At 38.2% G+C, this 13,501-nt stretch overlaps 1 protein-coding gene across 4 annotated transcripts in view; it reads left to right on the top strand.

Annotated features, from left to right (window-relative positions):
• The window catches only part of LOC124297698 (DNA ligase 3), a 78,054-nt gene that overhangs the window by 48,446 nt on the left and 16,107 nt on the right, over positions 1-13,501 (top strand). For 3 of the 4 annotated variants that reach the window (XR_006906661.1, XM_046748982.1, XM_046748981.1), the window contains exons 4-18: positions 841-1,079; positions 2,066-2,145; positions 2,415-2,492; positions 2,617-2,818; positions 4,797-4,952; positions 8,061-8,192; positions 8,291-8,370; positions 8,625-8,712; positions 8,801-8,878; positions 9,331-9,454; positions 9,636-9,706; positions 10,097-10,243; positions 11,247-11,458; positions 11,575-12,004; positions 12,091-12,182. Coding sequence is in view for 3 of the 4 variants with exons in the window: in XM_046748982.1 (XP_046604938.1) it covers positions 841-1,079; positions 2,066-2,145; positions 2,415-2,492; positions 2,617-2,818; positions 4,797-4,952; positions 8,061-8,192; positions 8,291-8,370; positions 8,625-8,712; positions 8,801-8,878; positions 9,331-9,454; positions 9,636-9,706; positions 10,097-10,243; positions 11,247-11,458; positions 11,575-12,004; positions 12,091-12,182 (2,209 nt within the window). In the remaining variant the exon portion in view is untranslated. Of the gene's footprint in view, positions 1-664; positions 715-840; positions 1,080-2,065; positions 2,146-2,414; positions 2,493-2,616; positions 2,819-4,796; positions 4,953-8,060; positions 8,193-8,290; positions 8,371-8,624; positions 8,713-8,800; positions 8,879-9,330; positions 9,455-9,635; positions 9,707-10,096; positions 10,244-11,246; positions 11,459-11,574; positions 12,005-12,090; positions 12,183-13,501 lie in introns of those variants that run through there. The other variant, XM_046748984.1, reaches the window with a different exon arrangement.

Here is a 13,501-nt window from a genome sequence, read left to right on the forward strand (position 1 = left end):
TTGTAAAGATATTTTGCGCGTAATAACGTCCAATTCGTTGCAAGCTTAAATTAACGAATGATTTTTCTCTACCTCACTGCCAAGTATTAATATCAACATTGATTATCCGGTTGTAAAATATCTTTTTCTTTTTACGATCGGTGTTCTTGCACGGTCTTTATAGTATGTATACGTTAAAGGTACAAACATTATTGCGCAGTCTGCAAGAAAGTTGAAATTTCACATTCTGTCCGAATTCGAAAATGTAACGTCGAGAGGAATTTCGATGGGATCGTTCTCGAGATAAAATAAAAGACAACGGTAACAACGAATATGATTGAAAATATCTTGCCGATACGACGAATGTCGCGAAAAATCATTGCTTCGAATCGAAAGTGATCCGGTTAAAATTGATTAAATAAAATTGTAAAACACGCTGCAATGGAATTAGGAAAAAGTGAAATAAAAAAAAAAAAAAAAACATCTTATACACGATGGAAAATGGAGGCGGGGTCGGAGACTGCAGGCGGTAGCAGCCTGCGAGTCTGGCAACTTCGGTGCTGACCTTTCCTCCGCAGCCTTTGGCCCCAAAGCCGAGTTGTTGCATTGAATATTAGCGATAAGAATAATCGCCCATCGGCACGGCGGAAACTTTCCACTGAGCGAGTGATCCATATATTTTCTGGATCGCTCGCTCTTGACGCGTATCGCGACGACGCGTGCTCGTTTGGAATGGTATACCTACGTCTTACCCTGTGCTAAATATTCGCGGGATCGATATTCCTCGACCTTGCATCATCGATGATTCATTTATTTGTGTTTGTATTTTTATTTGCATTTTCATATCGCCGCGTCGAGCAGACGGTTTCAAAGGCGACGTCACGCTTTGGTGCAAAATGCTGCTGCCCGGGGTCACTAAGCGAGTTTACAACCTTCAGAGTAAACAGCTGGTCAAGCTATTTAGCCGCATGTTCAACAAGGACGAGGACGAGATGTTGGAACACCTTGAGCAGGGCGATGTCGCCGAGACTATACACGCGGCGTTCGAGAATAGTTCGCTTCTTCAACCCAGCGCCCAGAGCCACCTCACGATACGGGAGGTAAACCAACGTTCGAATATATACATATATACCTATATATAGCGATAACATACCGTGTGTACGTGAGGAATGTGCGCACCTTATGCGCGTGCGTCAAGTCGTTCGAATTTTATTGGCCGACAGTTATCCCAATCGCGACTGCCAGAAAATGTCCCTAGGAGCTCACCGTCACCTGTTGGCAATCGCTGCCGGTGTTGTTACGAAAAATAGTTCGTCGATTCGCAGCTGATTCGATGTGAAATAAATCAGACACGCGTTAATCGTGTCAATAAAATCGTCAGATTGCGAACATGAGAACATCGCGAACTCGAAAGAGGTTATGTTACGTAAACATAACCTCTTCCGAGTTTGCAAGAGAAGCGCCAAGTTTCGGTCAAGTATTTTGTTGGTAATGATTTCCGGATTACAGTAATAAATTGACCGTCGAAGGAATCCGACGATTTTATTGACACGATTACCGCGTGTCTGATTTATTTTACTTATGATCAGCTCCGAATCGACGAACTGTTTTTCGTAACAACATCGACAGCAATTGCCAACATTTAACGGTCAGCTCCTAGGGACATTTTCTGGCAGTCGCGATTGGGGTAACTGTCGGCCAATAAAATTCGAACGACTTGACGCACGCGCACAAGGTGCACACTTGTCTCATGGACACGCGGTATAGTTTTAGAAACGGAAATATGAATGGGAAAAAGTGTCTGAACGCAGCTGGAAGACGCGGGATTGTCATTTTCGTACATCGCTGAGACAAAATTGGCTACGCGCAAAGGGGAGCTGAATTTGTCGACGATTATTGGATTCAAACCAATCTAGAACGTCTTAGACGAGTCACTGTGGTCGGATTGCCTCCATTGAGACGCCCGTTTTGCATTTCATTAAATACACGATTCGATTATCACGCCTAACTCGGCTTCCGGCTGATCGACGTTCTCGAAATGATTGCGAGTTGTACGGAAGTGGGTGAAATCCTTGGTTTGTTACAGGTTGACCAATTTCTTGACAAACTCTCACTGCTGACCAAGGAGGACGAACAAATCCAACATTTCAAGTCCATTGTTACCAGGTAAATAAAAAAATATCTCTGTTTCGTGAGAACTTGGACGGTCTAAATTCATACCTATTTTTAAGAGTTTTTTTAAACATTTTTTGTTTTTTAATTAAATGAAAACACAGAAATTTGAGTTTGTTGGCTTTATTATTTACAGTTTCGAGAACATTTTATTGAACGTTTTCATTCAAATTAATGATCAAATGGTGGAATGGCTTATATAGGTAGTATGAATTGCTTCGAAGCGCGTACAAATATAAGTTGATGATAAATATTCTCTTTAGATGCACTGCGAATGACTTGAAGATGATCATCAGACTGGTGAAACATGACTTAAGAATTACAGCCGGTCCGAAACACATGTGAGTATAGTTTCGAATCGGTTTCAATTACCGGCGGATTAGCGATTTCTTTGCCAATGCGAAGACCGACTTTGATCCGATTTTAACGCCTTTTTTTTTTTTTTTTTTAAACGCTTTTCAACAGCTTAGACGCCATCCACGAAGACGCGTATGCTGCGTTCCAATCATCGCGTGATCTCGAGACAGTCGTCTCCAGATTCGTTGAGGATTCACCCTTGTTTTCAAGCTCAAAAAAATCGGCTGGCAATCGTGAGACCGATCCGAAGAGAACTTCTACCGGTAGCAAAGTCGGTCTGACTTTGATGACGCCGGTTTTACCGATGCTGGTGAGTCTCGATCAGTCGATCCAAGCTTTGATCAAGCATGATAAATACTACGAATTTTCTCTGCTGCGCAAATTTGGATGGTTCGAAAATCGATATATTTTATTCAGTTTTTTATGGCTTAGTCGCCAGTTGATAATTATATATTGATATAATCCGAATTTGAAAAGTTCCGATAGCGCATAATTTTGAATTATTTCGTGGCGAAATCCAAAACAGAAAAAGATCAAAGTGGTGAAATTTCACCAAGCCAGAAATTTATAGAACTGAAAATCTTTGATCATTCGGAATTCCGATGTTTCACAGTTTAAAATTTTTTCATTTCCGTACTTTCGGAACTTTGATGTTTCGTCAAAATTTGACTTCCTTACTTCAAGTTTCGCCATCAAATAATTCGGAATTTAGAATTTTCGGAACTTCCCAAATTTGGATTTTCAACTCCGCCCCATATTGGTGAACTACGAAGATCCGTTTAAAAATACAAAAACAGTAAATAATATTGATATTCTGAAGAAAAACTTGAAGGGTGATGCTTTACTTGAAATCACATAAAAAATAAAAATGTCAAAAATCTATTAAACCCGTTCGATTTAATTTTACACAGTTTACAGCGAACCAAATTCCTTAATCTGTAAATCGATCATCCAGACTCCGATTGATTTCATTCAAACAGTACCTATGTACGATACGTTACGATGACTTACACAAAAATGCTTCACCAATCGAGGCTTTGAGCTTTACAGAGCTTTTGCAGGAAAACGCTTCCGGTTCAGTTTGTTCGGGGAATATAAATGCCGACAGGGGTAGAGGATTTTGTATTGTCGAGCCTCACAAGAGCGCATCATCAATGCTCCATTGACGAGCACTCGGATCTTTGCAATGGTTTTTATTTCATTCCTCCCTTATTATTTGTCGACACCGATGAAAAGTGAATAGAGGATCGCGACAACAGCGTAAAAATATTTCCTATATTCTTATCGTTCTCGATTTCAACTTTTTTTTTCTTTTTTTTTTTCCTTTTTTTACTTATTTTGAATAAAATTTTCATTTTTTTTTCTCTCTCTCTCTCTCTCTCTTCTCTCTACCCGTTTCAAGTTTCAAGCTCGGATGATTCATCGAAATATTGAAAAGTTTAAAATGCAGGAATTACTTTCCAACCTTTTCCTGCGTGGGCAGAGTTTCTTTCGGAGCGAGTTTCGTCCTGAATAATATATCAAAGAAAGTGCTTATTTCGCGTGTGGGTAAAATGTATGCAGATAAACATCGAGACCGATTCGAACGTTCGCTGATACGTACAACTCATGGGAAAGTAAAACGGACGAAATCGATCTTTGTCGAAGCAAATACGCGCGAATGAATTTCATTTATATACGTACACCTAAATCGAAAGGCGGTGAAAACTTTACCTCAAATTCGAACAAATATCTCACCTCATTATTTTCAATTGTCTTGAGAAGATTTTTACTTTAAACTCGGTATCATAGAAATCAAATTTTTTCCATATTTCGAAAAGAGATATATTTTCAATTAAATAATCTACATTGCTTAACTTTATTGATCCGACATTTTTTAAAAAGGGTAAATTTGAATCTTACGTTATTATCGAAGGTTAAAAAAAATCGCGTCAATATTTTACGAAATTTATTCATCACCGGAGAGTTTTTTGATTTTTTTTTCTCATCGAAACGCTGTATGAGGTATAAAAAAAAATTTTCTTTTCATATCCACGAAAAGTTTTCGACACAATTTTTGTATTAGAATTAACTTCGTATATCGAATTATTTGAAAAAAAAAAAATTTTCGATTCGAATTTTCGTCGAGTATACGCCAGAGTTTTTACGCATAAGAGGTTCACCGCGATAAAATAAAAAATTTTTTTAAATAATTTCCAAACCGCATCCAAGCTTTTCTTTAATGTTTTTGAAAAATACGGTCTATCTTCAGCTTGAACGTGAATTTCACTTTATAATTGGGATCGCAGGCCGAGGCGTGCAAGTCTGTAGAAATGGCGATGAGGAAATGTCCGGACGGGATGCTCTCGGAGATCAAATACGACGGTGAACGTGTTCAAGTCCACAAGCAGGGTAACCAGTTCCGGTACTTCAGTCGCTCCTTGAAACCCGTCATGCCGCACAAGGTAAGCTAATCGAGTCTAAATATTTTCCTAGAGTAGCCGGAGGGTGGATGTCCGTTCTGAGGGTCCGACGGCGACCTCGCATCAGGAATCCCTGTGTAGTTGGAGACGAGCTGCGCGACCGCCTTCAAAATTAACCCAACATTACACGCCCCCGATACTCGAATAACGTTGAAGTTTCTTCCAGTTTTGCGGTTCGAAAGGCGATTTGGGTCCGGGTCTGGGCGATCAGAAGACTCGTTTTCAAATTTTTTTTTTGGGGATTTTTGGAAAAGAAAAAATGATAGTTTTAAAAGTAACAATTTATTCGACGATATTCGTAAAATCCTGAAAATGTTACAAGGATCAGGTTTAGTATCGTTACAGTGACGATGCATGTTTGGGGAAAAATCGTTACTTCGCACAATTAAGATTGTCTGAAGGAATTACATCGGCTTAGAAGGTTGAAAAAAGCATATTTTGTCTAATTTTGTTTGAAATATAATAAAAGAGTTATTTTTTAATCAAACCTTAGGCATATAAGAGAACAACATCTGAACGATATTTTATTAAATTTTCGTTTAAAGATTTTGAAAGGTGAGCAGTTGAGACTTGCACTGAGAAAAATTTCATTCGTAACTATAAAAATTGAGTAGAACAATTATCGTTTAAAAAACTGTTTGAATATTGTTGAAATTACGAAAAACGAGGTGCGCGTAAACATTTGGAGCTATCGTCGATACTTTTTTGGTTATTGCAACGCAAAAACAGTTTCTGAGGTTTACTCTAGTTTTTTAGTTAAATTAAAATAGCAACGGCGATCGTAATGAGAAAGAATAGTAACGGATACTAGACTTTCCGGTAACAGCTAGAAAACTAATTTTGGATAGTTTAAACTCTCTTTTGTTTTTCTTCCCTGGAATCGAGGCGTAAAAATAGGGTTGATCGAGGCGCAGAATCTGAAGCGAATCGATGTGATTAAATGTTTGTTCGGTCACCAAACGACGGTCACCATGACCAATGAATGATCGGGGTTAAACTTGTAAACTCCATACGGCTCTGGACGCACCTACGTGAAAATTCCGCGAATAGATGGGTGTGTATCATGCGCACAATTAACGAAACACTCCTTTAGAATTTATAGCCACGGTAGAAATTCAAGTTGTTCGAGGCTAGGCAACCTCTCTCCTCAACCTTTAATCTTTACGCGTTATAAAAGATCTAAAATCCTTTTCGTTTCACCTATGCGTGGTTTTTTTGATTCTCTTTTTGTTTTTTTGAATTGTTTCAGCTCCGTAAATGTCGTTCTTTTCAAAATTTCTTATAATTCATTCGAATTTTAGGTTTTAGGATATAACAACGAAATTGCTTGGATAATTTTCCAAAAAGTGGAGCTAATTTTCCTGTCATATATATTCGGTTAATAGATTTACGAGAAATTTATTCATTTACCTCTTTCAATTCATTTTCGTTTTACCAACGGGGCCCAAGATCAGTATTTTAATCAAGTGGTCTCTTCTCTCTTCTTTTCAAGATCAGATCGTTTTTTTATGATCGACATTCCTTCAACGATATATTATTCCGAAGTACGGGAAACTACTATAAAAATACACTGAGAGAAATTTTTAGTTCCGGTTACCGCTCGGTTCTTGACTATTTTCATTTTTTACCATGATCGAAAAATATAGTTCCAGACAACAATATTCAAACAGTGTTTTTTTAACGATACCTGTTTTACTCAATTTTTCTAGTTAAAAATGTAATTCAAATGTAATTTTCCTCAGTGTATGAAATCGAAAACTCTTCAATTCCGGCATGAATCCGTACCTACCAACTACTCGATGTTCGGTCACGCCGTTTCGCGGTAAGATCCGATCATCCCTCAACCCCCGTAACTACGCAGCGATGCGTACATAAAGGGGAGCGCCGGTCCGCGTGGGAGTAGATGGTCTATTACTCTGTATCTCAACGGTTAGCAATGTATCTCCCATGCGCCTTTTACCTTCTCTCAACCTTTCCCCTCCACGACACGCCGATGTTATACATCTGCCTACCGTCTACCTACTTGTAACCGGGAAAAACTTGTGGTTAACGGCAACACCATTCGAGAGTGTAAATCTTCGACGACGAATCGCACTTGCCAATTCTCTATACTGTTCCCGAACCATCGGGCAACCCTTCGATCTCTCTGATCAGCTATGTCTTTATAGTCTTGCCGTTTAACCCTTTCAGTCACAGAAGCCACTGTGGTGGTAACACCTTTTTTTTCTTTTATATTCGTTGGAATATGAGCATAAATAATCTTGTTGTAAAGTAAAAAGAAAGAAAAAGCTTTAGGTCCTTCTTCGAGGGGCTTATCTTTGTTTGCGAAGAACAAGATATACAAACGGCTAAAAACTACCAGCGCTCGATGCACTCAATTCGACCGTTCAATTGGTCAGTTCTCCGGCAACTCTCAGTCAGGATAGTCGTTTGAATAATAAATAAAATATAAATACTCTACTTGAACCTCTGTCATTAAATACAATACCTGAAACCCAATTTCCAATAATATTCAATGTAAAATTCTCAACTTTTTCGCATTTTCAGGTAAAGAAAATCCTTAAACTTTCGAATGATTAGGATTTTTTTTATCAATCCGTAATTGATTACAATTGTTATTAATAAACATGTGCAAAAAAAAAAAAAAAAACCAAACGTATTTTCGTGCATGTAATTCGTTAGCGGAGAGATTTTATAATAAACGTATGGTAAAAACGCTTGGAATTCATTGGTTGACAAAGTGAGATCTCAGAATGGCCATTAGATTTACAAAATTGAACGTATAGATTTCACGTAGATTTCAACCTCCTTAGAGGTTCATATAGATATTATCTATCTACCTAAAATCGTACTGTCTCAAAATAAATATTCATATAAATCTCATTCGAGAACACTGTCTAAAACAATGTTGATAATCCATCCAGTTTTCACCCCATTTGAGTGGTTGTTTTTAGTTTTATTAAATTTTTAACGTTAGATTCGCATTCAGTGTAGAAAAATTAAAGAAAGAAAAAAAAAAACGGAATGCGTGACTGAAAGGGTTTAGGATAATCCTGATCCTTGATATTTGTTTGTTTGAAATTTCTGCAGGTGAACCACTTCCACGATTTTATATCGAAAGCATTTCCCGGAGGTGATGATCTCATACTAGACACCGAAGTCCTCATGATTGACACAAACACCGGAAAACCGTTACCCTTCGGATCTCTTGGTGTTCACAAAGCAAGTTCATTTTCATTCCATTTACTGCTTGCCTTCAGAAAGACGAATCTTCGAATGTGTTGTGAATAAGTTTGTATTATTTAACATTTGTGTTTCAGAAAGCTCAATTCAAGGACGCCAACGTTTGTTTGTTCGTGTTCGATTGTTTGTACTACAATGGCGAAACATTGATGGATAAGTATGTTACCGATGTATTCTATGCTTTGTCTAGAATCCTCCAGCTACAGTCAATTAACCGAGTTTAATTTCTTGCTAATGATTTTTGTTCGGTCAAAAAAATATTTCCAAGTGATCTGAGCTCGAAAAGTGGCGTAATTAAAGTTTCCGTTTCGTTTTTACTTCATTCTGTAAGACAGTGTCGTTTTTGAGCAGTAATTAGAATCCAGGATTATTCCAGTGAAATCTGTTAACAACTCAAAAAAACTATTTCAGATCGATGCAAAAACGGCGGTCAATTCTGAAAGAAAAAATGGTTGTTATACCAAATCGAATAATGTTATCAGAAGTCGAGGAAGTTCAGGTATGAGAACAAATTTTTATCAAGGTATAAAAAAAGTTGATACGATATTCCTTCGGTGCCTTTTTAAAATAACTTTTTATTCTTCCAGGATCCGAAAGACTTGGCTCACATGATTGCGAAAGTTATAAAAATGGGTCTGGAAGGACTTGTTCTGAAGGATGTAACGGTTCGTACTATCGAAATACTTAACCATGTCTTGATTTTTAACGGATTTAACATCACGGTTTTGATCAATCGTCCGAAATGGAACCGGATTTGATCTGGCTGTGAAGTTTCTTAAAAGCGTTCTTTGGCTTGTTAGATACTTGGGCTACAATTTCTTGAGTTTACTTTAGTTACGTTCCCAAGTTTTTTTGAGACTTTGATTTCAAGCTACTGGAAACTAGACCGTCTTATAAAATTTTTTCACAAACTTGTCTCAGATTTTGAATATAAAAATCTATTTTCAATTAATACCGAATTCGATTTCAGACGGTCTTTGCTTGTCGATAAGTGCAATCGCTACCTTTATCGTCACCGCTAATTTTTCAAAAAGTTGTTAAAAATCAAATCTCCGTAGTATCAACTGATTCTTGAAATGTCATCTCGCTTACCAATCCATCCGTTTCTCTAACGCAGGGAAAATACGAGCCAGGAAAACGACACTGGCTAAAGGTAAAGAAGGACTATTTGCTCGATGGTGCGATGGCCGATAGTGCAGATTTGGTTGTTCTCGGCGCATGGTACGGCACCGGGAAAAAAGGTTCGAATCACCGCTTTTTATCGAGTGTTAGAAACCACCTTGATATATTCCCGCCAAGCCTCAAGTATTTCAAAAACGTTCTCGGCTTCTCCACAGTTTACCAAATGATAGGCAACTCTTCGATAACATTTTACGAGACCTTACCGAATTCTAAAATTTTACGTTTCACGACAATTCTTAGGTGGCATGATGTCGGTGTTCTTGATGGGCTGTTTCGACGAGGACCGAAATCGTTGGCTCACGGTCACTAAGGTATAGAAATAAAACATTTCCCCTCTCTCTTTTTCCAATACTCATTTTACTATATTATCGCATTTTTAACTTTGCATTTTTCACTATTATCTCGCCTGCAAAGTTGATCTGTTATGATGAAACCCACATATTTATAACGCTATGTGATCACTGAATTATAATCAAATTAGCCTCTCGAATGAATATAAAATTTGACTCATATTTTCTGTGAGTAACGTTACTATTTCTTTTACACATATATTATGTACCTTTTTCTCTGATTTACTGAAAGGATACACATGATTAGCCATTCATACATGAATTTTCTGGATAAATTTGTTTTCCATTTTCTTGTCTCATCGTCATCGCGTCTCTGTCATTCTGCGAAATTCAAGTGATAATCGGCCACAGGTTCACACGGGTCACGATGACGTGACTCTCGAGCGACTCCAGGGTGAATTGAAGATGGAAAAAATCGGCAAAGACGTGAATCTGCTGCCGAGTTGGCTCCACGCGAACAAGGCAATGGTCCCGGACTTTGTGGCTAAGGACCCGAAGGTTGGCTTATGCTTAAATTCCAAATTCTGTGGACTTTACTTCTCGATATGTGGCCTATAACCCAGGGCCGTTATGCAATACGGACTCTAAGCAGTCTGTATAAAGAAATTATGGAACTTGGCGTGGTAATATTTACACCGAAAAATGCCGCATCGAATATTTTCGCATGTAATTTATCATCCATATACGCGTAAATAAATATACACGTGGTATTTGAGTTCGTCGAATAGTTGAGATTTCAAGCCAATAATTTATTACCGCATATAAATTCGATCGAAGGTTGAATTTACTTTCATACTATTTAGGATACGTGTTCGGTATTTTAGAAATGAACAAATTTAACCGCGATTATTGAATTTTATTATTGTTTGTATTTTCAATTCGCGTGACGAACGTTTTACTACTTTTGAGTCAATTCCCCGCAATCGCGTTGCCTCTGTAAAACTGAATATGTGGCTGAAAAACCGGAAAACGGAACATTGGTATACTTCGATGTTTTCGGGTGCAAAAAAGAAAGAAATTATAATTCACTGTAAAATTCGCGTGCATGGTGAGAAGAAAGTTACCAAATTTTCGTAGCGGTGAGAAACGTTGGTGAATTCTGTAATTCTTGCATGAATGTGATCATTCTTGAATCAAATTATCCGAACAATGATAATTTCGACTTGAATCATAGTATAATGGAAGTTTTTTTTCGATTGAACTCGGTGAAAAATTAATTGTGATCGAATTTTTAAACGTGAAAGATGTTGAAACTGAGCTGCCGCGAAGCATCGGGCTAAGTTTTTATCTCCGAAAGCCAGACCCGGTACCTGAAAAATCTATATTATCCGGGATTGAGAGTCGGATTAAAGTATTGTATGAAAAAAGGGACGACGTGCATCTTTTGTCAAGACAGCTCAAGTCTCAAGACCTATAAGAATTGTATAACTCATCTGAATCGACAGGGGTACATTATAATTTTGTATGTATATGTGTTTGTATGTGTGTTATTGATTCGCAGAAACAGCCCGTCTGGGAAATAACCGGGGCAGAATTCACGAACCAAGGAGTTCACACGGCTGACGGAATCAGCATTCGATTTCCTCGAGTAACCCGCATCCGGGATGACAAGGATTGGAAGACCGCGACGTCGCTGAAAGAATTGCGGACTCTCTTCGCGAGAAGTTCCGATTCCGTTGACGTCAGTCTACTGCTGGGAAATCAGACCACGAGGTGATTACAATCTGTATCTTAATTTTGTGATACACGAATAACGTGATACATGACGATAAGTATCCTGACGAAATTAGCTTCTAATGTCCGTTTTGTTTTTTTTCTTTTTTCCACAGCACTTCGACCGTTCAGCGATCCCTGGATTCGATGCTGAAACCGAAGGCGGAAAAATCGGAGATTGAAAACGACGGTAATTCCGGCAACAATCAGGAGGAACTAGATGAAAAATCCGAGACGGAGAAATGCGATGAAAAAAACCCCTCGTTGTTATCTCGGAACGGAATTGCTCGGGGCAATGGAAGGGAAGTGAAACTCGAAGGCGATGTTAAAACGGCCACCGAAATCAAGGAAGAACCTAAGAGCCACGGCGAAGACGCTCATCCGTCGACTCGTCGTGGTGCAAAGCGGAAAAGCGACGTCCTAATCGATGTCAAAATGAAGAAGGAACCCGATTTTTCAACAACGTCGACCTCTTCTGAAGGGGATGGATCATCCAAGAGGAAGAGATTACCTCGGGATCTCGATGAATCGGACTACACTGATCACGTGAGTTTAGCTGGTTATCACCTTGTATTTTATAGACAAATTGACCGAACAATCTTTTGTCTTTATCGACGATTCTTTTCATTCAGACGACCAACAAAGCGTTCAAAACTGTCCGAGTTTTACTGGCGCGGGACGTAAAGAAGGACAGGCGAAAAGCTCTTCGAAACATTCTGAAAACGTATCCTTTTATAGAAATCTTGAAGGTCGGTTATGATCGTCTCGAACATCACAAGTAGGTATAAATGTTTGCTTCTTTTTGTCAAGAATAGTCCAACTCTAATTACCACGATCATATAAATTAGGTACGTTGTTTAATGAAGCAGGAAATCGATGATACTAACGGGTTAACATTCGTATTTGTTTTTAAAGCGAAAATTTTTAGGATGGCTTAAGCCTTCTTTAAAAAACCGATTGACAAACGCGTTCAGTAATAAACCCGAGGCTGAATCGTGTAGACTCTGCGATCTTTTTCAATACGGGTATAAAAAAATGTGAAAGGCTTATGAGTGGAGTAGGAAATACCTTTGAACTTTCGAATTTATAAAACAAAAAAAAAACAAAAAAAATCATGGGTTTGCCGGAATCCCTTGTATAATCTCATTTGCCGTTTTAATATTGCGTTCGAGAAGAAATCAATATTTCCATTGGCGAATTCCACGGGATTTGCGATTTTTTTCTCATTCTTTTTATTTGCATCACGTTATATGGAGAGCGGAAAAATGAGCAAGGGAAAGAGTGAAAAACCCAATGAACACGTATTTATATCTACGCAAACTCTTGAAACCTTTCTTTCGTGTGTATTTATGTACCGTACGCTTATTACTTGTACCTGAAGTCGATAAAATTGCTTCTTCACTGAAGCGAGAAAACGAGTAAAAGTAAAAAAAAAAACATGCAATGTAACGAAGGAATCGTTTGTTTGAATTCGAATGAAAGATGAAAAATAAGGTTGTTATTTCTTATAAACTTAATTGGCGATTGATCACGTGCGTCTGACCAATCGAACGGTAAATAATAACAACGATAATAACAATATTAACGAGTCCTTCGGCCATCGTTGAGTAAATTTTTCGACGACGCGAAATGGAGTGTAGTACCTATCTACCGTTTACCAATACCGAAACCAACCTTTGGTCACATCTCGGGAAATTCAAGTTACATTCCTTCGTAAAGTAAACGTTGTTGGCGGATGCCCCAACTCTCTGTACCTATACTTATAGCACTTTTCGCAACCTAGAGAGCAATTCAAAAGTCACTTTTTCCTCTTAAAAGTTTTCACGCGAACGAGCGGAAAGTTTTCTACCGACAAATATCGTTAGCTTATGTGTAAGTGACGGAAAAGTTTTCTTGTTGGTCAGCAGCCTATCGTGTTTAACATAATTTTCAAACTCGCAATGTGGGGTTTGGCGCATTTTTCTTTACTTTACTTGTTTTGAAACACCCGTGTCCAACTTATGTATCGTGGACACGAGTAGCGGGAAACAAGAGACTTGTCTT

The sequence above is a fragment of the Neodiprion virginianus genome, chromosome 2, assembly GCF_021901495.1.
Source record: "Neodiprion virginianus isolate iyNeoVirg1 chromosome 2, iyNeoVirg1.1, whole genome shotgun sequence".
NCBI classification, from domain to species: Eukaryota; Metazoa; Arthropoda; class Insecta; order Hymenoptera; family Diprionidae; genus Neodiprion; species Neodiprion virginianus.